Here is a 22,577-nt window from a genome sequence, read left to right as displayed (position 1 = left end):
TCTCCCTCTCTGCGTCTCCGTGCAGCAGAGAGACAGATAGACAGACAGACAGCAGCTCCTCCCAGCTCCTATCACAGTTGTGTTTTTCTTGGCTTGTGTAGAGGTGAGTGATGATAAACAAAAGACAAAACTAGTAGTGCCTCGACTTTACAGTTTATCAGCCCAAAGACAAATATAGTTAACTTGTGTCTTACTAACATGCATGCCTCATGAGCTACTAACTAATGTAATAAGTTAGCTAAAGTATCGCTAGGCCATAAGCAAAGTTATCATGGCCATACAGTCTAATGTACTGTACTTAATGGAGACACTATAGGTGAATACAGTAAAATTTGTGTCTAATAACGTCATCACAATAGCCACCTTGATATGCAAATTAGGCGTTAACTAATTAAAATGTGCAAATTTGCATACATTTGACAAGGCACTGCAGGTGAACAGGATAAACAAAATCACTAAAGCATATCAGCACAGAACTTCCCCAGTTAATGACTTACATCAAGAGTCTTTTCCCCTGAAATGTTATGTTTAAATATGCAGATTAGCTTGTTTTGGTTAATTTAGAAGAATCTACAGATGAAAATAGACACCATATAAATGTGTATTTTAGAAGTTTTCTTTCCATTAGAGTAAAATAAGACATGGAAGAAAAATAGACCAAAATCTCAAAATTGACCACTATATGAAAAAAGTGTCCTGCCTTCACACCATCAGCCGATACTTTAAAAACGTCCGATGATCAGGACCGATTATACTCTGTCAATCAAAAGAGTTTAGGAAAACACATCGATTTAGTGCTGTGTGTAAAGAAGATGTCTCTTGTGTGGAATGATGACAAAACTGCAGTTTGTAAACTCTGTAATCTCTGCACTGCTGACATTTTACAGGAAACGGGAAACGGGAGTCCCCCACCCCAGCTCTTCTAGCACTGAATTAAAGGGCCATACACCGTTGAAAGATTTAAATGAGTGACAAAAAAAGGTATATATTGCACAGAGGAATATTTGTAGAGTAGTATATTTCATATGCAGTTAATGTTAATATAAGTTAATATTAAAAAAAGGTTTATATTAAGCCTATATATTACCAGTTTGTTGTTCAATGATGAAGTTGAAATGCTTTTGATTGTGGTGAGTGAATGTGAGACTAACAGGAGGTATTTTAAAAGTCAGCCAAATAATTTTGTTAATATGAATTAATAACATTCAATAAGTTAAGAAATCTTACTTTAATCTTCAGAATTGAGTTAATGTGTTAATGTTAATGTGAGTAATGTGTTTTCTGTTTATGAGACCAGTTACTGTGAAACAACTTGTTGAAATGGAGAGAATAAAGCTTTTATTTGCATTTCTTTCAGAATTGTGGAATTAATTATTATTAATTTAAAATAATGCATAAAAGGCAGAACTATCGGTACTGGTTATCCGTATTGGCCGATATCACTCTGAATAATCGGTTATCGGTATCGGCTGAGAAATTTAGTATGGGTGCATGTCTAGTCATGCCTTAAACAGTAACTTCATCATTTTGATCGTAGACTCCTCATCTAAATAACTATCCGTTCTGTTAATTTGTTGTATGCTGATAGACCTTTACATGATACAGACAGCACTCCCTCACATGTGAAATTAAGTCATTGTCACCATCAGTTATGTGCTTGTGTGTGTGTGTGTGTGTGTGTGTGTGTGTGTGTGTGTGTGTGTGTGTGTGTGTGTGTTTATATATTTTTTAAATAAATAATTGAGAAGTGCCATTTTTTTCCACTTGAGCCCCTGCCCTTCAAAATGTCTGTGCACATCCCTGCTGTATCACACCCTCTCACTTCTCCAGGCGTGAATGATTTTTTCTGTACAACTGCACGGTCTGTCTTGTGTTTTTTCTCACAGGTTTGTCATCTGACTGGGTGGGATGCAATGCTTTGTGATCAGGATACTTAAGCACCATACTGTGATCTGATTGATGAGGACTAGATTTCTGAGGAGGAATAAAAGATATCCACTTTGTAAGTACTAGGACAGTTATCTACATTACTTTCTTTTTTATTGCCTGGTACTTTTACCTAGTTTATATTGGGCATTTTGTAACTGGGAAATTAATAAATTTGATAAATATATATAAATCATATGAAGAACAGGTTTAAAAAGCCTTATATATAAGCTTTTTTTGGTATGTTTATGATGTCATTTCTTTTCTGTTACCTTGGACAAATAAATCACTGCACAATCAGAACAATTCTAAATGATCTCCAGTGCTCAGATTGCACAGCTTTCTTGATGTCTTAATTTTCTGATGCACACTGTTAAAAATTTATGTACCCTCATTTATGTTACCCTAACCCTGTTAAAAATTTATGTCATGAAAGCTGTAAGTTTGTACAGACAAAATAACGGTGATACATATGCACAGACCTGCACAATTCGAACAGTGTTAGACTTGTCATTGTGTTTTCTGCTTTGTTATTTTGTTTTTAGATTTGCTATTTGGGTTTATGATTTAAGTTTTGTTTTGGGATTTGTTATTTTGTTTTCACATTAGCAGCATGAGTACAGAATGATAGCTAGCTCTCCAACACCACAAGGTTTTTTATATGTGCAAATGTCAAATCATAAGGAGCTATAAGGATTTGTGTTAATCTGTATGTACAGTATATACTGATTTATTTTATCATCCCTGACTCAAAATTGTCATGAATCATGTATTAGTGCCCGTGTGAATTCTATACCAGTTTGCTTATTTCTTATTGCAACACCAAAACTACATTCTGATATGATGCACACTGGGCTAAACTTTTTCTACCTATTCCATTAAATGTTGCTTACACTCAGATCACTGAAGTGGAAACCAGACATGTTTGTTACACTTATTTTTAACTGCGCAATGAGCACTCATTGAGTTGAATTATGTAACAGTGTAAGAGTTTATTGGGTTTTTTTGTTGTTGCTCAGAAAATTATGCAATATATTTATTATTCTTGGCTTATAAAAGGGGATTCTAATCTTATGTTGACCCAACAGATATCTGCCTGCAAACTGTTTTCTTTTCTATTAACATTGCTGTTTCTAAGCAGAATATACTTTCACTTCTGAAAGAGAGGAGAGGAGAGCTGGTGGGATACTTTACGTACATTTTCATATCTGGAACATTATCAAATATCAATAAGTGCATAATTATAATTTACTGTACTTTGTATTTACTATACATGCTAGATTTTTGTTGCACTCTTTTGTACAAGAATATACTTTTTAGGATTCCTCTCCATTCTCTAGTTTTGTCATTTAAAAGACAACAAGCATATATTCGACAGATTATTTAATTTAGCTAGCTAACAACCACAAAGCAAACCACAAAGAATTCAGTAGTTACAGTATGTAGTGTATGTAACAGTGGTTGAAAGAATTTTGCATTCTGGATAACTGGTGATTTTAAAATCAGTTCTGTAAGACACAGGTAGCCAGTGAAGTGATTTATGTGCCAGAGTGATATGATTTTTCAGTCTAGTACGTGTCAGCATTCTTGTAGCTTCATTCTGAACTCTTCGTAAGTGTTTAATGGAGCTCTTTGGCAAGCCAACGAAAACACTGTTGCAGTAGTCGAGTCTAGATATAACAAATGCATGTATGAGTTTCTTACTATCTGTGGGAGAGAAAATATCATGTACTTTAGAGATGTTATGAAGGTGATAATTTGCTGTTTTACAAACATTGCTACTATGTTGTTGTTTTTTTTAAACTGAAAGCACTATCAAACATCTGTAAATTCCTGATGTAGACATTAGCCTTGTGAGACAAGGATAATTTCTCTTGCATCATTAAAACCAGTTCCAGCTGTGTCTTAGATGCAGTGAACTAATCCAAGAGCAGTTTGTGGTATGACATGGGAAAACCACTTAAACACATTAGTGGCACATAGTCAGAAACCCACTGTTTGGTTGTATAGTGCAGGATTTGAAATACTGTGAGAAAGTGTCACTGAGGCAGAACCCAACCTGACAGGAGAATGAGCAGTGAGTGCTGCTTACTACAAATGCTGTATTCTCAGAAAATTGCCTTATAATCTCATTAACATTGTACCATGTCCGTTCTAGAGTCGACACTCTGTTTATCTGCATTCATTTTGTCCTGAGAACATGAAAAGGTTGCTGCTACTGGATATAATACTTTATGGTACAGTGTTTTATAAACTTAAACACTATTTATGTATAGCACAACAATAGTCTGTTATGAACATGAGAATGAACTAACATACCAATTCTCGCACACAGGCATCCTGGTTAACAACACCTGGGCCTGGTCAGTTCGCATGCCACACAGCGTTTATGGCCTACGCAGATCCTGCATTGTTATACCATGTTCATTCTCCTATTCATCTTATCCACCTTATAACGCTTATCGGGTAGTGTGGTATCAGTATGTTGATCGTGGATATCCTCTAGTGTATGACAGTTGGAACCCTATGGAAGTGATTGATAAGTACAGAGGAAGAACCATGTTATATACGGGATCTTTCTTGGACTGCAGTCTAGTGATTGATGACCTTAGTCTTTCCCACAATGGAGACAGAATATATACTTGGATAGACCCGGAAAATGTTGGAAGCAGCAATTTCAAATTCTTTGATGTTACTGCTCTAATTCATGTTAAGTGTAAGTGTTACATTTACTTACCATCTTGTACATTCCTTTACAATATAGTTTACAGTTTAAAAAATCCTTTTTGTGAAAATGGAGCTTTGGTACAGTTTAACTGCTATTGGAGCTTTGCTACAGTTAATATTTAGAAGTTACATGTAATTTTGTATGATATATTTCTGCTTTTTCTGTCTGTTTTGAATGAGGTAGCAGCTGCAGACAAGCCCATTGTTTCCATTTCTGGGGGTTATAAAATTGGAGAAAGCATTACAGTTCAATGCACAACGCAACACTCCTGTCCTTATAAACCCCCCTCCCTAAGTTTGACTGGGATAGACAAAAAACCTGGAGCAGAAGACAGATTGACAAACAACGTAATTAGTTCTGATGGCACCTGGCAAATCAGACTAACACGTGAAGGGATTGTTCAGTCTGAAAGACATACATTTCTGTGTTCTGTTAGACACAGGGGTGGCCCCTCTGAATCCACTACAAAAATACATATTGCACAGTGTAAGTAATATTTTTGCGTTGTATATTTCTGAATTCAATGTATTGTCCATAAAAAATAAACAAACTGCATTACTATGTGTATCATACATCTGTTTATTCTGTTTTTGTGTCATTTTTGTGTATTGTCTTTGATAACGCCTTTATTATGTATTGTAGGTTCCATTGATCAAGCCAGGATTACTCCTGATTCAAACACAGAGTTTCTGGAGGGTCTGGAACAAGACATCGTTTGCTCTGTTACATACATGTGCACCAAAAACCAACCTCAGTTTCGGTGGAATGATGGACAGTTACATGGAATCACATCATCCCCTACAAAACGAGGAACAAAATATGAAGCTAGATCCACATTAAAGTTCACAGCAAAGGTTGATGATCATGGCAGGACCATTACCTGCCAAACAAATTTAGAAGGGAATGTTCAAAGAGTGCAAATTACTTTAAGAGTTAAGAGTGAGTAAGAATTTATGAATTTAAGGATTTTTTAGTCACCTGTATCCTTACTTTTCTTCTCCTCTCTTTCTTGACATCTATGCACATCACTTGAAAATTAGTTTAGTTTTCATTTAGCTGTATTTAGTATGTTCTCTTGACCGTTAATAAATCTGAATTTGCATAAGCTAAATCATAAGTTATGAAAGCATACATTTAGGGCTACAGGCAGGGTTAGCATTTTATGTATTTATGTTGCACCAATCAGGATCTGGTATTGCTCATTTTTATTAGGATTCCTAGATATTTCTTATGGCATCATGAAAAAAATATAATGAACATTTATGTGTATTTTCATTGTAGAATCAATGGGCTCACTTGACTGGAGTATCACAATGCCCAGCGCAATCACTGGTGTCCGAGGTTCCTGTGTGATCATTCCCTGCAGTTACAAATTCAAAAAATCCCAAAATAGTGGCGCTGAAGTGAAATGGTATAAACGCTCCTCTCCAAAAGACTCTGTGGTTTATGACCAATCAACATCCAATATCATTAATGATTTCAAAGGAAAGACAAGTTTATATGGATCAAACGACAAAAACTGCAGCTTAATGATCCAGCCGCTTGAGATGCAACATAAGGAAATACTTTTTCCCTGGTTGGACCAAAAGTCTATTGAAGAATACCACAGAGAAAATGTAAATGATGGAACAATTACCCTTGATGTGACAGGTATGATCAATGCTTTTACTGGATTTACTTATAAATTAATATACACTATATGATATTTATTACATGGTATTTCTATTTAATATTATAAATTGCAAATTAAGCATGTTATTAATGTTAGTATGGTTTTAAGTACAAACAAAGAATAAACAAAACCAGACATGAAGTACACTCACATTATTAGGAATGTAGGGCACCTGTACACCTACTCAATCATGCAATTTATGCAATCTAATCAGCCAATCATGTGGCAGCAGTGTAATGCATAAAAATCATACATATATAGGTCAGCAGCTTTGGGTAATGTTCACATCAACCATCACAATATGGAAATAATATGATCTCAGTGATTTTGACCGTGTCATGATTGTTGGTGCCTGATGGGGTGGTTTGAGTATTTCTATAACTGCCGATCTCCTGGGATTTTTATGCACATCAGTCTCTAAAGTTTACTCAGAATGATGCAATAAAGAAAAAGAAACATCCAGTGAGTGACAGCAGGTGGAAACTCCTTCTTGATGAGAGAGGTCAGCAGAGAATGGCCAGACTGTTTCGAGCTGACAGAAAGACTACAGTAACTCAGATAATCACTCTGTACAATTGTGATGAGCAGAAAAGCATCTCAGTGTGCACAACATGTCAAAAACTTGAGGTGGTTGAGCTACAACAGCAGAGGACCATGTCAGGTTCCACTTCTATCAGCCAAGAACAGAAATCTGAGGCTACTGTGGGCACAGACTCACAGAAACTGGACAGTTGAAGACTGGGAAAAAAATGCAGCCTGGTCTGAAGAATCTCGATTTCTGCTGAGGCACACAGATGGTAGGGTCAGAATTTGGCACCAACAGCATGAATCCATGGACCCAAGCTGCCTTGTGTCATCAGTCTAAGCCGGTGGAGGTGATGCACTGGTGTGGGGAGTGTTTTCTTGACACACTAAATACACTAAATGTTTTCTTGGCATGTTAATTCCAATCAATTATCGCTTGAATGCCACAGCCTATTTGAATTTTGTTGCTGACCAAGTGCATGCCTTCATAGCCACAATTTACCCATCTTCTAATGGCTACTTCCAGCATAATAATGCACCATGCCACAAAGCAAAAGTCATCTCAAACTGGTTTCATGAACATTACAAAATGTTGAATGTTCTTGAGTGGCAAAGAGAGGCAATTACTATAGTGTTCCTTATAAAAGTGTTCAGTGAGTGTTAATCACTATAAATAATATTAAGATATAAAGGAATCAAAGAAAAGGGTATTGAAAGAGGGGCACCTGTAAATGTACTTTAAGAAAAAACTAAATACCCCAGTTAAGTGATAAAGTACTTTTGTATGTCTTTTTTTTTCCTTTCTTTTTTTTTTGTCTCACTCAAACTAATTTTTACCTTTTGAAGATACTGCTGAGAAACCACAGGCAGAACTTCTTGGCATAGCCAAAGTTGGTGAGCCAGTAACCTTGTCCTGCAGTGTGTTGCACACCTGTCCTCCAACACCCCCAACACTGAGCCTGAGTATTTCACGTGAGACTCCAAGTTTTACACACACACCCCTACATAATGGGATATGGAAGGAAACCATAGAGATTACATGGACAGTTGAGGAAAATGATAATTCTGTTACTTGTACTGCGAGTTATGCAGGTGGACAGACATCAAAGACTGAAATCAGTCTTAATCCTTTATGTGAGTCTGAATAAATACACTATTTCTGTCTGTAAAATGATTATTAGAGTAAAAGTACATTTGTGTATCATTTTGTTAGTGTGTATTGTCTTATATAATGCCCTTATTATCTGTTATAGGTCCCACTGATCAAGCCCAGATTACTCCTGATTCAAACACAGAGTTTCTTGAGGGTGTGGAACAAGACATTGTTTGCTCTGTTACATACACATGTACTAAAGACCGACCTTACATTTCTTGGAGCGGTGAACAGTTACCTGCCAGCACGTTTCATATATCAAAGCAGGGAACAAAACAGAAAGCTGAATCCACATTAAAGTTCACACCAAAAGCTAGTGATAATGGCAAGACCATTACCTGCCAAGCAGATTTTAAAGGGAATGTTCAAACAGTGGAAATCACTTTAAGGGTTCAAAGTGAGTAAGAGCTTTTGGTGTTAAAGCCTTTTAGTTGACTGTATCCTTACTTTATCTTCTTGACATGCATGTTCATCATCAGTACATTCTCATGATTGCCAAATGATAAGAATTTGCATGGGGGGTGGGTTTGTTTTCGGTGTTTGTACTTTTTAATTTTGTTTTCCTTTGTTAGTATAAAAAGAAAAAAAAACTGTGAATGATTGTTGCTGTGTGTTAGTCGGTTTGTTTTTCTTCTCAATAAAATATTTGGGAGAAAAAAAATGCTCAGCAGAAATGTTCAGCAGAAATGTTCAGTAGAAATGTTCAGCAGAAATGTTCAGCAGAAATGTTCAGCAGAAATGTTCAGGAGAAATGTTCAGGAGAAATGTTCAGCAGAAATGTTCAGCAGAAATGTTCCGTAGAAATGTTCCGTAGAAATGTTCGGCAGAAATGTTCGGCAGAAATGTTCAGTAGAAATGTTCAGCAGAAATGTTCAGCAGAAATGTTCAGCAGAAATGTTCAGTAGAAATGTTCAGTAGAAATGTTCAGTAGAAATGAAACTGGAGATTGTTTGTTTGAGCTGAAATTAAAAAAAAAATGATGAAAAATAAGAATTTGCATAAGCCAGCTCTTAAGTTATGAATGTTTAAGGTTAGGGCTGCAGGCAGGGCTAGCAGTTGTATGAAATATGAGCTCATTCTTGTTAGGATTCCTAGATATTTAGTATGGCATTATAAAAATGTAACATATAATAACATTTTATCCATCCATCCATCCATCTTCTACCGCTTACTCCTTCTTTAGGGTAATAACATTTTATGTGTATTTTTATTACAGGGTCAATGGGCTCACTTGACTGGAGTTTCACAATGCCCAGCACAATTACTGGCATCCGAGGTTCCTGTGTGGTCATTCCCTGCAGTTATGAATTCAAAAACCTCCAGCATAACATGACCAACGTAAAATGGTATAAACTCTCCACTTCAGGGTACCTTCTGGTGTATGACCAATCAACAAACAATATCATTAATCGGTTCAAAGGAAAGACAAGTTTATTTGGCTCCTCAAATGGCAAAAACTGCAGCTTGAAGATCGAGCCACTTGAAATGCAGCATAGTCAGGAAAGACTATTTCCCTGGATGGACCCAAATTCTATTGAATCATACCACAGCAAAAATTTTGATCATGAAACTATTGTCCTTGAGGTGACAGGTAAGATCACTTAAATCTTATTATATAAATATACAATATCCATATCCATATCATCTTTATTACATTTTCTTTCTATTTATTATTACTAATTGAACATTTAGCACGATAGTAATATTAATATGGTTTAAGTACAAACAAAGAACTTAAAGTAAATCACTACAGTTGTTACCATATTAAAATACATTAATTTCAAAGAAAAGTAATTCAGGATACATATATAACTCATATAATGTCACCCATTATTTTTGCCTTGTAAATGTGTTTTGTATCACTCATAAATGATATGTTTACCTGTTAAAGATATTGCTGCGCCACCACAAGCAGATCTTCTTGGCATAGCCAAAGTTGGTGAGCCAGTAACCTTGTCCTGCAGTGTGATACACACCTGTCCGCCAACACCCCCAACACTGAGTCTTTCTCTGAGTAATTCTCGTGGCACTCGAGACTTAATTCACACACCCCTTCATAATGGGAAATGGAAGTTAACCATGGAGGTTACCTGGACCGTTGAGGAATATGACAAGTTTGTTACTTGCACCGTGAGTTACGCAGGTGGACAGACATCAAAGACTGAAATCAGTCTTAATCCTTTATGTGAGTGTGAAACAATAGCCATGGATTTTAACTCAAAAAGTCCGGTATGTCAGCTTGTAAGCTTCACTTCTTTTTCTTTAATGAACACTTGCACTATGTTTCCCAGGTGACTTTCAGAAACCTGTAATAAGTCCAAGCCAAGATGAGGCTATGGAAGGAATTGAGAAGAGCTTTACCTGTACTGTGAACCACACTTGTCAAAAAGAAAAAACAAACATAATCTGGAATTACCAAAACCTGCCAGTTTCTGTTGAAACACGTAATGTTTCCCCCTATAGTTGGAAAACAGTTTCCACTTTAAAACTGAAAGCATCAAGGCATGACCATGGAAAGACATTAACATGCACAGCTCAAACTACAGAGAGAGAGACTTCAGATCATGTTACTTTAAAAGTAAAAAGTAAGTTAGTCTGCATCATTTGATTACAAATCCAGCAAAAAAAACAAACAAAACAAACAAAAAAAACACTGTACTAGGTGCAGTCCAGCCCTAGTCATCAACGAGAAATAGTGAAAAATTTGTAACTGTTCACTTTTTTTAGTAATTTTTTTTTAACATTGTGAATTAATGGTCAAAAGTATTTTACTCACTGCATAATTTGTCATTTGTTTTCTAATAAAGGGGGGATGCATTCACTGGACTGGACATATACAATGCCCAGCAAGATCACAGGTCTCTGGGGCTCCTGTCTGGTCATTCCATGCAGCTTTGATTTCAAAACAGAAAAACATAGCAATGTTAAGGTGAAATGGTACCTATACTCCACAACAGAGTACCCTTTAGTGTATGGCCCAGATAATGAGGATGTCCTCAGCAAATTCAATGGCAAGACAAGACTGTACGGATTGCCTAGTGAGAAAAATTGCAGTTTGGAAATAAAGCAACTCGATATGCTCCATAGTGGGGATAGATTGTATCCCTGGATTGATCCAAAACCAGTTCAGTCATTTCACAAGGAAAATTACTATGACAAATCTATTGAACTCCAAATAACAGGTAGTGCCATCTATTTATATAGAGACACTTTACATTAACAAGGAGTGTTTGATCTTTAATCCAGTCTACTGCTTGCTTTTGACAGAACAAGCCCTTAAACCAAAACTAAGTATTACTGGTGTACCAAGAGTGGGAGAGCAAGTCACAGTGTCCTGTAGTGTCCTGCATACCTGTCCGCCCAATCCTCCAAGTCTGTCTGTGCGGAAAGCACTTGAGACTGACATCACTGTACACACTCCAGTAGAGGATGGCTTTTGGGAAACCATCAGTGTTCACACATTTATAATTAAGCAAGAGGAGCAAACTGTTACATGTAAAGCCACATTCCATGGTGGACAGACATCAGAAGCACAAATCAATCTCAATGCTCAGTGTAAGTAGTAATGCCTGGACAACAGGCTGATTAATGATTACTGCAAAACTTGTCTTTATTTTACACTGGTCTCAATTATCTTTCCATATTACTTGAAGGTGTGGGGTGTGTAAAGTCAAATATAAACCCATCTAAACTACTCACGGTGCAATTGTTGTTTCCTCAATTTACAATGGTAAATATGTTCAATATTTAAGACTTGATATCCTGTGTGGAAATTATAGCAACAGGTAGAGTTGCTGTCTCACAGCTCCAAGGCCCCTAGACTGATCCTGAGTGGAGTCTGTGTGGAGTTTTGCATTTTCCAAAACATCCAGATAGAGAGGATTTGCTACATTCCCTGTAGGTGTTTTTGGGATAGGCTCCGTGGCCCTGAACAGGATGAAATGGTTACAGAAGATGAAGGAATGAACATCCTGTAGTTTTTGGTGTGTGGGGAGTTGAGACTGTCTGGTGTAATAATCTTGATGTCGTGTGAAAGACCAGTAACTAATGACAGCTGAGCTAAACTGCCATCCTACATGATCATTTTGATCTGAATTCAGGTTTGTTCATGAGAAATCCTACAAGAGCCCAGCTTCTGAAAGTTGGTTGGGACTGATTTAAGTGTGTGGTGTTGTATTCTAGGCAAACCTTGGAGTTTGGGGTTTGGTGACTAAACACAAAATTTGCCATTATATTGGAATAACTTTAAATGGTGATCAGGATTGTATAACTCTTGTATGGCCCAGGCATTTTCTAAAAAAAATTATAACTATACACTGTATTAAAACTACAGTATGAGGATATACTATGATGTGGTGTTCATCTTCCCACTAAATTTCAAGTATTTTCATTAACATGTGCTTTTACAAGGCTTATAATTTTATTTCAGGTACCTATAAGGATATAACCATTGATCCTGAGGTGGCTGATGTTGTGGAGGGTGTCGGGAATAACTTTACATGCACAGTTTTCCATTCCTGCAAGGATCAGCCTCCAGTTTTCACCTGGAACTACAAAGACATGCCAGACACTGTGGGGACTAAAAAAGGCCCATCATTAACCTGGGCCACCTACTCCAATGCATTATATATAGCTTCAATGGAGGATGATGGCAAGAAACTGACTTGCACTGCAACATTTCCTGGTGGAGAGATCACAACTTCCATTGTTTTACAGGTTCAAAGTGAGTGACCCTTTGTTCATGACTGTATGATTAAAGCCATTTACCATTTACCTGATATAACTTCTGGTTCATATTTATTTCTAGGATACGTGCCAAAAGTGGTGGATCCATTTGAGAATGACAGTATGTGTTTTTTTCTATTTTTATACTTTATCAGTATAAAATGTATTAAAGTGTTCATAATTGTGTGTGTGTGTGTGTGTGTGTGTGTGTGTGTGTGTGTGTGTGTGTGTGTGTACAGGCAACCCACAACACTTTCAAAAAAGTTGGGACGCTGTGTAAAATAACAGAAAGTAATGATTTGCGAATCTCATAAACCCATATATTATTCACAATAGACCCTAGAAAACTTATCAAATGTTTAGATTGAGGAAATGTACCATTTTAAGGAAAAAATAAGGTAATGTTGATGGCCACAGCACATCTCAAAAAAGTTGGGACAGGGGAAACAAAAGGCTGGAAAAGTGTTTCTAAAAAGAAACAGCTGGAGAAAAATTTAGCAACTAATTAGGTTAATTGGCAACAGTTTAGTTAAATGATTGGGTATAAAAAAAGTATATTAGAGAGGCGGAGTCTCTCAGAAGTAAAGATGGGATGGAATCTGGATGGAAGCATATGTTGCACTAAATCCTGTATATACCTTTTAGCATTGATGGTGCCTTTCCAGATGTGCAAGTTTCCCATTCGATAGGCACAAATGCACCCCATATCATCAGAGATGTAGGCTTTTGAACTGAGCGCTGATAAAAAGGCAGATGGCCCCACTCCTCTTTGGTCCTCTTTAGTTTAGAGGACGTGGCAACCATGGTTTCTAAAAGGAATTAAAATTTTCAATTCGTCTGATGACAGAACAGTTTTCCACTTTGCCTCAGCCAATTTTAAATGAGCTTTGGCCCAGAGAAGATGGCGGCGTTTCTGGATCATGTTCACATATGGCTTCTTCTTTGAATAATAGAACTTTAACCAGCATTTGTGGATGGCACGGCAAGCTGTGTTCACTGACAATAAGTTCTGGAGGTGTTTCTGAGCCCATGCAGTGATTTCCATTACAGAATCATGCCTGTTTATAATGCAGTGCCACCTGAGGGCATGGGCATACAATATTGATTTTCACCCTTGTCCTTTGCGCATAGAGATTTTTTCCAGATTCTCAGAATATTTTGATGATATTATGTATATGTACAGTGAGGGAAAAAAGTATTTGATCCCCTGCTGATTTTGTACGTTTGCCCACTGACAAAGAAATGATCAGTCTATAATGTTAATAGTAGATTTATTTGAACATTGAGAGACAGAATAACAACAAGAAAATCCAGAAAAACGCATGTCAAAAATGTTATAAATTGATTTGCATTTTAATGAGGGAAATAAAGTATTTGACCCCCTCTCAATCAGAAAGATTTCTGGCTCCCAGGTGTCTTTTAAAGGGAGTGCTCCTAATCTCAGCTTGTTACCTGTATAAAATACACCTGTCCACAGAAGCAATCAATCAATCAGATTCCAAACTCTCCACCATGGCCAAGACCTAAGAGCTCTCCAAGGATGTCAGGGACAAGATTTTAGACCTACACAAGTCTGGAATGGGCTACAAGACCATTGCCAAGCAGCTTGGTGAGAAGGTGACAACAGTTGGTGCGATTATTCGCAAATGGAAGAAACACAAAAGAACTGTCAATCTCCCTCAGCCTGGGGCTCCATGCAAGAGCTCCCCTCGTGGAGTTGCAATGATCATGAGAACAGTGAGGAATCAGCCCAGAACTACACGGGAGGATCTTGTCAATGATCTCAAGGCAGCTGGGACCATAGTCACCAAGAAAACAATTGGTAACACACTACGCCGTGAAGGACTGAAAGCCTGCAGCGCCCGCAAGGTCCCCCTGCTCAAGAAAGCACATATACATGCCCGTCTGAAGTTTGCCAATGAACATCTGAATGATTCAGAGGACAACTGGGTGAAAGTGTTGTGGTCAGATGAGACCAAAATGGAGCTGTTTGGCATCAACTCAACTCGCCGTGTTTGGAGGAGGCGGAATGCTGCCTATGACCCCAAGAACACCATCCCCACCGTCAAACATGGAGGTGGAAACATTATGCTTTGGGGGTGTTTTTCTGCTGAGGGGACAGGACAACTTCACCGCATCAAAGGGACGATGGACGGGGCCATGTACCGTCAAATCTTGGGTGAGAACCTCCTTCCCTCAGCCAGGGCATTGAAAATGGGTCGTGGATGGGTATTCCAGCATGACAATGACCCAAAACACACGGCCAAGGCAACAAAGGAGTGGCTCAAGAAGAAGCACATTAAGGTCCTGGAGTGGCCTAGCCAGTCTCCAGACCTTAATCCCATAGAAAATCTGTGGAGGGAGCTGAAGGTTCGAGTTGCCAAACGTCAGCCTCGAAACCTTAATGACTTGGAGTAGATCTGCAAAGAGGAGTGGGACAAAATCCCTCCTGAGACGTGTGCAAACCTGGTGGCCAAATACAAGAAACATCTGACCTCTGTGATTGCCAAGAAGGGTTTTGCCACCAAGTACCAAGTCATGTTTTGCAGAAGGGTCAAATACTTATTTCCCTCATTAAAATGCAAATCAATTTATAACATTTTTGACATGCATTTTTCTGGATTTTCTTGTTGTTATTCTGTCTCTCACTGTTCAAATAAATCTACCATTAAAATTATAGACTGATCATTTCTTTGTCAGTGGGCAAATGTACAAAATCAGCAGGGGATCAAATACTTTTTTCCCTCACTGTAGATGATAAGATATTCATAGTCTGTGCAATTTTACATTGAGGAACAACATACTGAAATTGTTCCATAAATTGTAGACGCAGTTTTTCACAGATTGGTGAACCTCTGCCCATCTTTACTTCTGAAACCTCTGCCTCTCTAAGCTACTCTTTTTATACCCAATCATGTTACTAACCTGTTGCCAATTAATCTCCAGCTGTTTCTTTTTAGTAACACTTACTTTTGTTGCCCCGTCCCAACTTTTTTGTGATGTATTACAGCCATCACATACAAAATTACCTTATCTTTTCCTTAAAATGATACATTTCCTCAGTTTCAACATTGATATGTTTTCTATGTTCTTTCATGAATAACATATGGGTTTAAGAGATTTACAAATCATTGCATTCTGTTTCTATTTACATTTTACACAGTGTCCCAATTTTTTTTGGATTGGTGTTTTATATATATATATATATATATATATATATATATATATATATATATATATATATATATATATATATATATATATGTGTATGTGTGTGTGTGTGTGTGTGTGTGTGTGTGTGTGTATGTATGTATATATTGATATGGTGCAGAATTCATAGTTGAATCAATGAATGCAAGCTGTCCAGTCCCTGAGGCAGCGAAGCAACCCCAAACCACAACATTTCCACCATCGTGCTTCACAGTTAGTGTGAGGAGCATCTCCTGAAAAACTGTCTTTGGTTTGTGCCAAACATGTCTGCTGTTACTGTGACCAAACAACTCTATCCTTGATTAATCTGTCCAGGGCACATTATTCCAAAAGGCCTGGTCTTTGCCTATATTTTCATTGGCAAACTATAGTCTAGTGAAGGTGTTTTACTTGGCACGCCTCCTATGCAGGTCAAATCTCTTTCTGATTGTAGAAGCATGTACTTTGACACCAACCGTTGCAAGCAGATCCTGTGATGAAATTTTGGGGTTCTTGGAGAATTCTTTTTGCATCAGATGGTCTTGTAGATTATTTTCCTTACAGTGGAATGATGTATTTCAAATAATTTGGAGATCTTTTTAAATCTCTTGCCAGATGCCATAAGCATCCACAACCTTTCTTTCTGAAGGCCTTACAGAACTCTTTAGATCTTGGCATGAATACAGCACACACCTCAATAACAATGGGAACACCAGACACTAGATATGAGAGGGGTATAAATAAGACAGGTTCCACCTGCACTCCTTAAGCAGGTTCTAATCACTGGCACCCGATCTTCAACACCTGATTCTAATTATATGAATTTGCAGGTGTGATAAATGTAGTGGTGTACTTACATTTTCCATGTGACTGATCTGTACTTTTGTTCATTTAAATTGTGAAAATTACTACAAAATGTCAATTGTGTGTCATTTGATTGATTAATAGGCATTGTTTCAAAGAGGATTGTTGTGGATAAAAAATGTCATAAAATAAACATAAGGGAGACCTAGCATCCAGCAAAAGGGAGAAGAAGAAAAAACGGGCACCTAGACACATAGAAGTGGGATTAGGCGGACATTGACAGATTGGAATTACACTTTAAAGATCTTTAAGAGCAGTAATAGTCAAAAAAAGTCAAAAAGAGGTATACGAGCTGAGCTGAGGAGGGCTAATACACACACACACACACACACACACACACACACACACACACACACACACACACATACACTCGTACAGTCAAGGGCGGGCAAGTAGACACAACATACACACACACTCTCTCTTTCTCATACACACACATAAATAACTTTAATAATATCTTATAGTAATAGAGAAACTCTATAAAAAAACAGAATAGTAGGATATGCAGGACAGTAGAACTGTAATGATATTAAGAAGTTGGAAGTACAGTAAACCGCTTTTCAAGTAGTATAAATATATATAAAATAAGAAATATAGTGCAAATATGAAAATAAATTATAAACTAGAAATACAGGAAAAATATAACTTACTCATGATTCAGATGCTGAAGATTCTCGTCTCGCAAGGAAAGCCTTGATTTTTAGAGAACCATGAAGAGAGCCAGTTATAAGGGTGGCTGGTCAAACTGCCCCCCCTCGGGATAACGATAAGTCCAAGGTCCCTCTAGGTTGTTTAGTCTTGTCCACGTCATGTTCTATCCTCTGGGTAATTGAAAAGTGAAGTTTCTGAGGCCCTAAGGTAACTGAGAATTATGGTTTCTGATGCCCTAAGGTAACTGAAAATTATGGTTTCTGATCCTCTGAGTAACTAGAAACTCAGGGTTTTTATTTTCTGGGTTATTAGAAATGCCTGGGTTCTGATTTTATGTGTAAATTAAAACCCCTGGTTTCAATTCTATGTGTAAGTGAAATAGGCCTTTTTTGGAACATAAGAGTAAAGTAAATGAGCTCTTTTTTAACCCTATTGGTAGTGAGATCATAGTCTTCTTGAAACATATGGGTTATTTAGTGTGTAAATACAGTATAAATACTGGAGCTTAAGCTCAGGGTATTGGGATCACTTCTGAGAATTCTCATCGGTGTGGATCTCGTGTGGTGGAATGGAACAATAAAGCTGGACCCTTGCATCTTCTCACTCACGGCTGGTGTATTTTTTCTATCTCCAACTGGTCTCAGAGGTAGATGTGAGTATTGGCTTCTAAGTTGAATTTTAAATGTTTTTGGGTAATAGGCTAAATTTGAGCCAACAGGATCAAATGTTTGCTTGTCCAAATATGTAAAAAACAAAAGCAAAAAAACAACCCAACAATTTCCATGGACTGTATTTTTTTACATGACTGTATATAAACCTTAACAACCCTTTACTTGCTTGATTTCAGCTGTCCACGTGTTTGAGGCAAATGTCGCGCCTAGGATCAGTGCTTTGACCGGCTCCTGTGTGGTGATACCCTGTACTTTCCAGACTGGTGACAAATTCATTCCACGCCTTCGAGGTCTGTGGTACACCAATGAGGGCAAATATGTTTACCACACTGGACAATCCAATGTTATGGACAACTTTAAGGGCCGCACAAAGCTTCTGGGGAATCCAGATGACAAGAACTGCACTTTAGAAATTGATAATGTTCAAGCTCATGATAACGGGCCATTCTGTTTCCACGCAGAAAAAGGCAACGATAAGTACAGCTTCAACCACAGCTGTGTGTTCATCATCATGAAAGGTGAAACAGTTGTATCATGTTATTTGCATGTTTTTTTAGACCATCAGCAATGAGCCCAGTTGTGTTCCAAAGGTGCTCTCTTGCACAACAATTAAATTATGGTTTTATATGTATAGTACAAGAATAAGAAAAAAAAACACCTGATGAACATCCTTGTCTTTCTTTGAATGTAGCATCTCCTGACAGGCCTGTGATATCAGCTTTGGCTCTTCCTGAGGAGATGGAGCCAGGAAAGCGATTCACAATAAACTGTTCTGTCAATCATACATGTTCCTCACATCCCCCAACTATCACATGGAATGTTCCGGCTGCCAGAGAAGTGGTGAGCCACGTGGAGAGAAGTGCAGGCAAATGGGAAACAACGTCCACAATTACTTTCATCCCAACAGGCTATGAAGAAGTAGAAAATCTCATTTGTCGAGCCTCTTTCAGGAAGGGAAAGTATGAAGAAAGCTCAACCTTACTGAGTGTGAAACGTGAGTATGGCAAAATCCTTCAGTTTAGGTTTATTTTTTAAAACCATGCTACAGTGGATTATTGTATAACTTGTGTGTACTTTTTTAGGATTTGAAGGACTGGGTATGGACAGCATAGGACTTTATATAATTCTGCCTTTGTTTACATTATTGCTTTTTTGTATTGCTGCGGGAATCATTTGTAGAAGAAGAATCCAGAAGTAAGTTTTATACAGTATTCATATCTTTATGTTCTTTCCAAAAATGTTGTTTTAATATTGCAATACATAACTTACTTTTTAATATTGAAATATTGAACCTACAATTACAGGAAATCTAGTGATGAACCAACACCTGAAAGCAGGCAAGAATTTTTTTAAAACTGAAAATTGTTTATATTAGAAATGCAAATGTAGAATGTAGATGTTATTCACAGTACAGTAAATCTGTATTATTTTTCTTTTAACTTAACTGGGTAACTGAAATGTTTTAAAATAAAACATGATATTGAATAGCTTAACATGCAATCATTTTGTTCTAACCTTTTCCTATAATCATCATCTTCATCATCATTTTGTATTCACAGAAGAGGTCCAGTGACCAGTACAGATCTGACAGTGCAGTACAAGTAGGTGACACTTTTAATAACACACAAAAAATCCTTTACAGCATAGAATACACAGTAGTACAATAAGGTTGATGTTAAAAAAGAAAGAAAATGAACTGCATACAATGTGGTTGACATGCAAATATTTTGAAATTACATGAATCTTTCAGTTTATGTGTAAATTCTGTTAAATGTGACCTTGATGCATACAACTGAAATCAGATTCTTCTATATACAAATTAAAGCCCACTTGCTACCATTGTGAAAAAGATTGTACACTGCCGCTAATTTGTTGGTTTAAATACAAGTGTGCAGAACTAAATTACCAGAGAAAATGTTTCACAAGAATAAAAAGAAACATATACAAAGTTAATGAAACCAAAAATCATTCTGATACAGACACAAAATCAGCATGTTTATATATGTATATACTCAAGAGATACAACTGGGAAATCCTGTAGGTTTCTCTTTCAGTAAAGAGAATAACACTTCAAATGGAGTTAGACACTGGCTCTGCTTTGTCAGTAATTTCCATAAAGATTGCAAAGAACATTTCTCACACATAAGGTGTTAAACCACTTAGAACATGGCACCATTTGTGGCAGACCACACATATTTTAGGTGAGAAAAAGTATTGGAACAGATAGTTTTAAAGTAAATAACACTTAATAATTTTGGTTGCATATCCCTTGCTTCCAATAACATCACCAAATTGTTGAATTCTTCTTTTGTGATGATTTTCCAGGCTTGTACCACAGATTCTTTCAGTTGTTGCCTATTTTGGTCTTCAGGAGGTGAAATGCTGCTTAATTGGGTTAAGATCTGGAGAATGACTTGGCCAGTCTAAAAACTTCCACTTTCCCCACTGATGAAGTCCTTTGTTGTGTTGTCGGTGTGTTTTGGGTCAATGTCTTGCCTAATGATGAAAGTCATCCCGATTAGACTGAATGCATTTCTCTGTAAAGATATATTCACATATTCATATATTTGTGATCACTTGAAAAATGGGTGGGTTCAAAGAAAAGGTGACATGCTCTAAGTTGTTTAACACATTTAGATGTAAATATCAGTACGTGAAAGCTGAAATTATGATGATCCATCATCTCATATTCTGGGCGGCTGTGGCTCAGGTGGTAGAGCGGGTTGTCCACTAATCGTAGAGTTGGCGGTTCGATTCCTGGCCCACATGACTCTACACACTGAAGTGTCCTTGAGCAAGACACTGAACCCCAAGTTGCTCCCGATGGCAAGTTAGCGCCTTGCATGGCAGCTCTGCTACCTTTGGTGTGTGAGTGTGTGTGAAGGGGTGAATGAGAACCAGTGTAAAGTGCTTTGTAGAACCATATAGTGCTATAAAAGTGCAGACCGTATTCATCTTTTGATCTCAAACCCAAATGCCTTAAAAGAATATCAAAAACAAGAGATTTGTCCTGGCCATTCCAATACTTTCAGGGGGAACTGTATTTGAACCTGGTCAAGCAGATCAGATTCATATGTACTTGTCAATTTGCTCTAAATGCATACAGTAGATTTATTTTAATGTATTAATGTAACATTTAATCTATTTTAACTTATAAACGTCTATATGTTATAAATTAGTTTGCGGAAAATAAGTCACGATGGAGTAAATTAAGCAAGCACTGGTTTTTACATACGCTTTTATTTTAACAATCATAAATAGTCAATGAAAATGTAACTTTTATTCACAGAGTAAACAATGTCAGTGCAGCAGCCACATCTGCAGGATATTCAAAACCCCACTTTCCATCACCAAAGAGGTACAGTATATTCTCTTTAATAATTTATGTTAATAAATTTAATAGTTTCCTTGCTGAAATCAGATTAGACCTGCAGTGTTTAAGAAAAAGACAAATCTTATTATATAAACATAGTTCATTTCATATTTGCATATTTCTGCTGAAAAAAGCTATAAAGCAACATAAAAATACATTCAACACTGTACATATAGCATGTCACTCTACCTTCTCTTCACTTTGCCATCTGTCTATCTCTGTGTGTTAATTTCTCTCCTTTTGTAAACTATGCATCACAGTGAACCAAAGTGCTACATATCAGGTGGTGGCCACTTAGCAGTAAGTATCTAATAAAAATTATAATAATAATAATAATAATAATAATAATAATAATAATAATAATAATAATGAAATGAACAGTTGTATTTATAATTCTATAAGAAGTACCATAAGTATTCCAACGAGTTCATTAAACAGCTATATGTTCTTTTTCCACTGGGTGCATTTGTAATGCTCTGCTGGTCCTTGATGCTTACTTACTTTGTCTTTTTCCTCAAAATCCTCTATAGCATTATGATGATGATGATTACACCAACACTGCAGATTTCAAAATGCATCGGAAAATGTAATCATGACAGAGGAGTCTATGCAGAAGGAGTGAAATACTATTGTTTTTTTCTATAAGACTTGGCTAGTTTGGATCTTATTCAGTTTTTAAGAGTGTTGTTTTTTGTAGGATAATATTAAGACAAAGCAGTGGTTACAGTAGCAGGTGTTTTGTGATAGCAGGTAAAATAGGAAAAGAATGAAATGATATTGAGATACTGAGAATAAGAAGATTTTTCAATGTATGTTATTCATTTTGTTTTCATATGTCCTGTGTGTATGAGTGTTGACAAGGTATAAATATAATATACATCATTAGTATGCACCATTTTATAGCATATTGCCTCTGACAGCTTCTTTCTGTATTATGTTATATGCATGTGGAATGAGATTGTGTGCTGAATAAAAATTGGAATATTAGTTAGTGGCTAATTGAATTATTCACTCACAGTAATAAAAAAATGAAAAAATCATACCTAATATGATTTATATTACTTTTATGATAATATTACAGTGTATAACAATTTACAAAT

At 36.8% G+C, this 22,577-nt stretch overlaps 1 protein-coding gene across 6 annotated transcripts; it reads left to right on the top strand.

Annotated features, from left to right (window-relative positions):
• Positions 1-2: 2 nt before the first annotated feature.
• Positions 3-22,464, top strand: LOC108277733 (uncharacterized). Of its 6 annotated transcripts, XM_053687570.1 has the most exons (25): positions 9-103; positions 888-981; positions 1,887-2,002; positions 4,262-4,642; positions 4,838-5,140; positions 5,297-5,593; positions 5,936-6,304; positions 7,698-7,985; positions 8,105-8,401; positions 9,221-9,595; positions 9,896-10,189; positions 10,296-10,589; positions 10,812-11,186; positions 11,272-11,559; positions 12,434-12,727; positions 12,812-12,850; positions 18,281-18,394; positions 18,566-18,622; positions 18,796-19,098; positions 19,187-19,298; positions 19,409-19,441; positions 19,664-19,705; positions 21,394-21,462; positions 21,738-21,777; positions 22,008-22,464. In XM_053687570.1, exons 3-25 carry the CDS (start codon positions 1,960-1,962, stop codon positions 22,065-22,067), a joined length of 4,767 nt encoding a protein of 1,588 aa, XP_053543545.1. In that variant the 5' UTR covers positions 9-103; positions 888-981; positions 1,887-1,959; the 3' UTR covers positions 22,068-22,464. The 6 variants fall into 6 exon arrangements, with proteins under 6 accessions (XP_053543543.1, XP_053543545.1, XP_053543542.1 ...); XM_053687567.1 differs by having other exon boundaries at positions 18,281-18,622; XM_053687568.1 differs by lacking the exon at positions 888-981 and having other exon boundaries at positions 3-103; positions 18,281-18,622.
• Positions 22,465-22,577: the final 113 nt, after the last annotated feature.

The sequence above is a fragment of the Ictalurus punctatus genome, chromosome 17, assembly GCF_001660625.3.
Source record: "Ictalurus punctatus breed USDA103 chromosome 17, Coco_2.0, whole genome shotgun sequence".
In the NCBI taxonomy this organism is placed as follows: Eukaryota; Metazoa; Chordata; class Actinopteri; order Siluriformes; family Ictaluridae; genus Ictalurus; species Ictalurus punctatus.
Note: the sequence above shows the minus strand (reverse complement) of the source record. Positions and strands in the feature narration are given on the sequence as shown.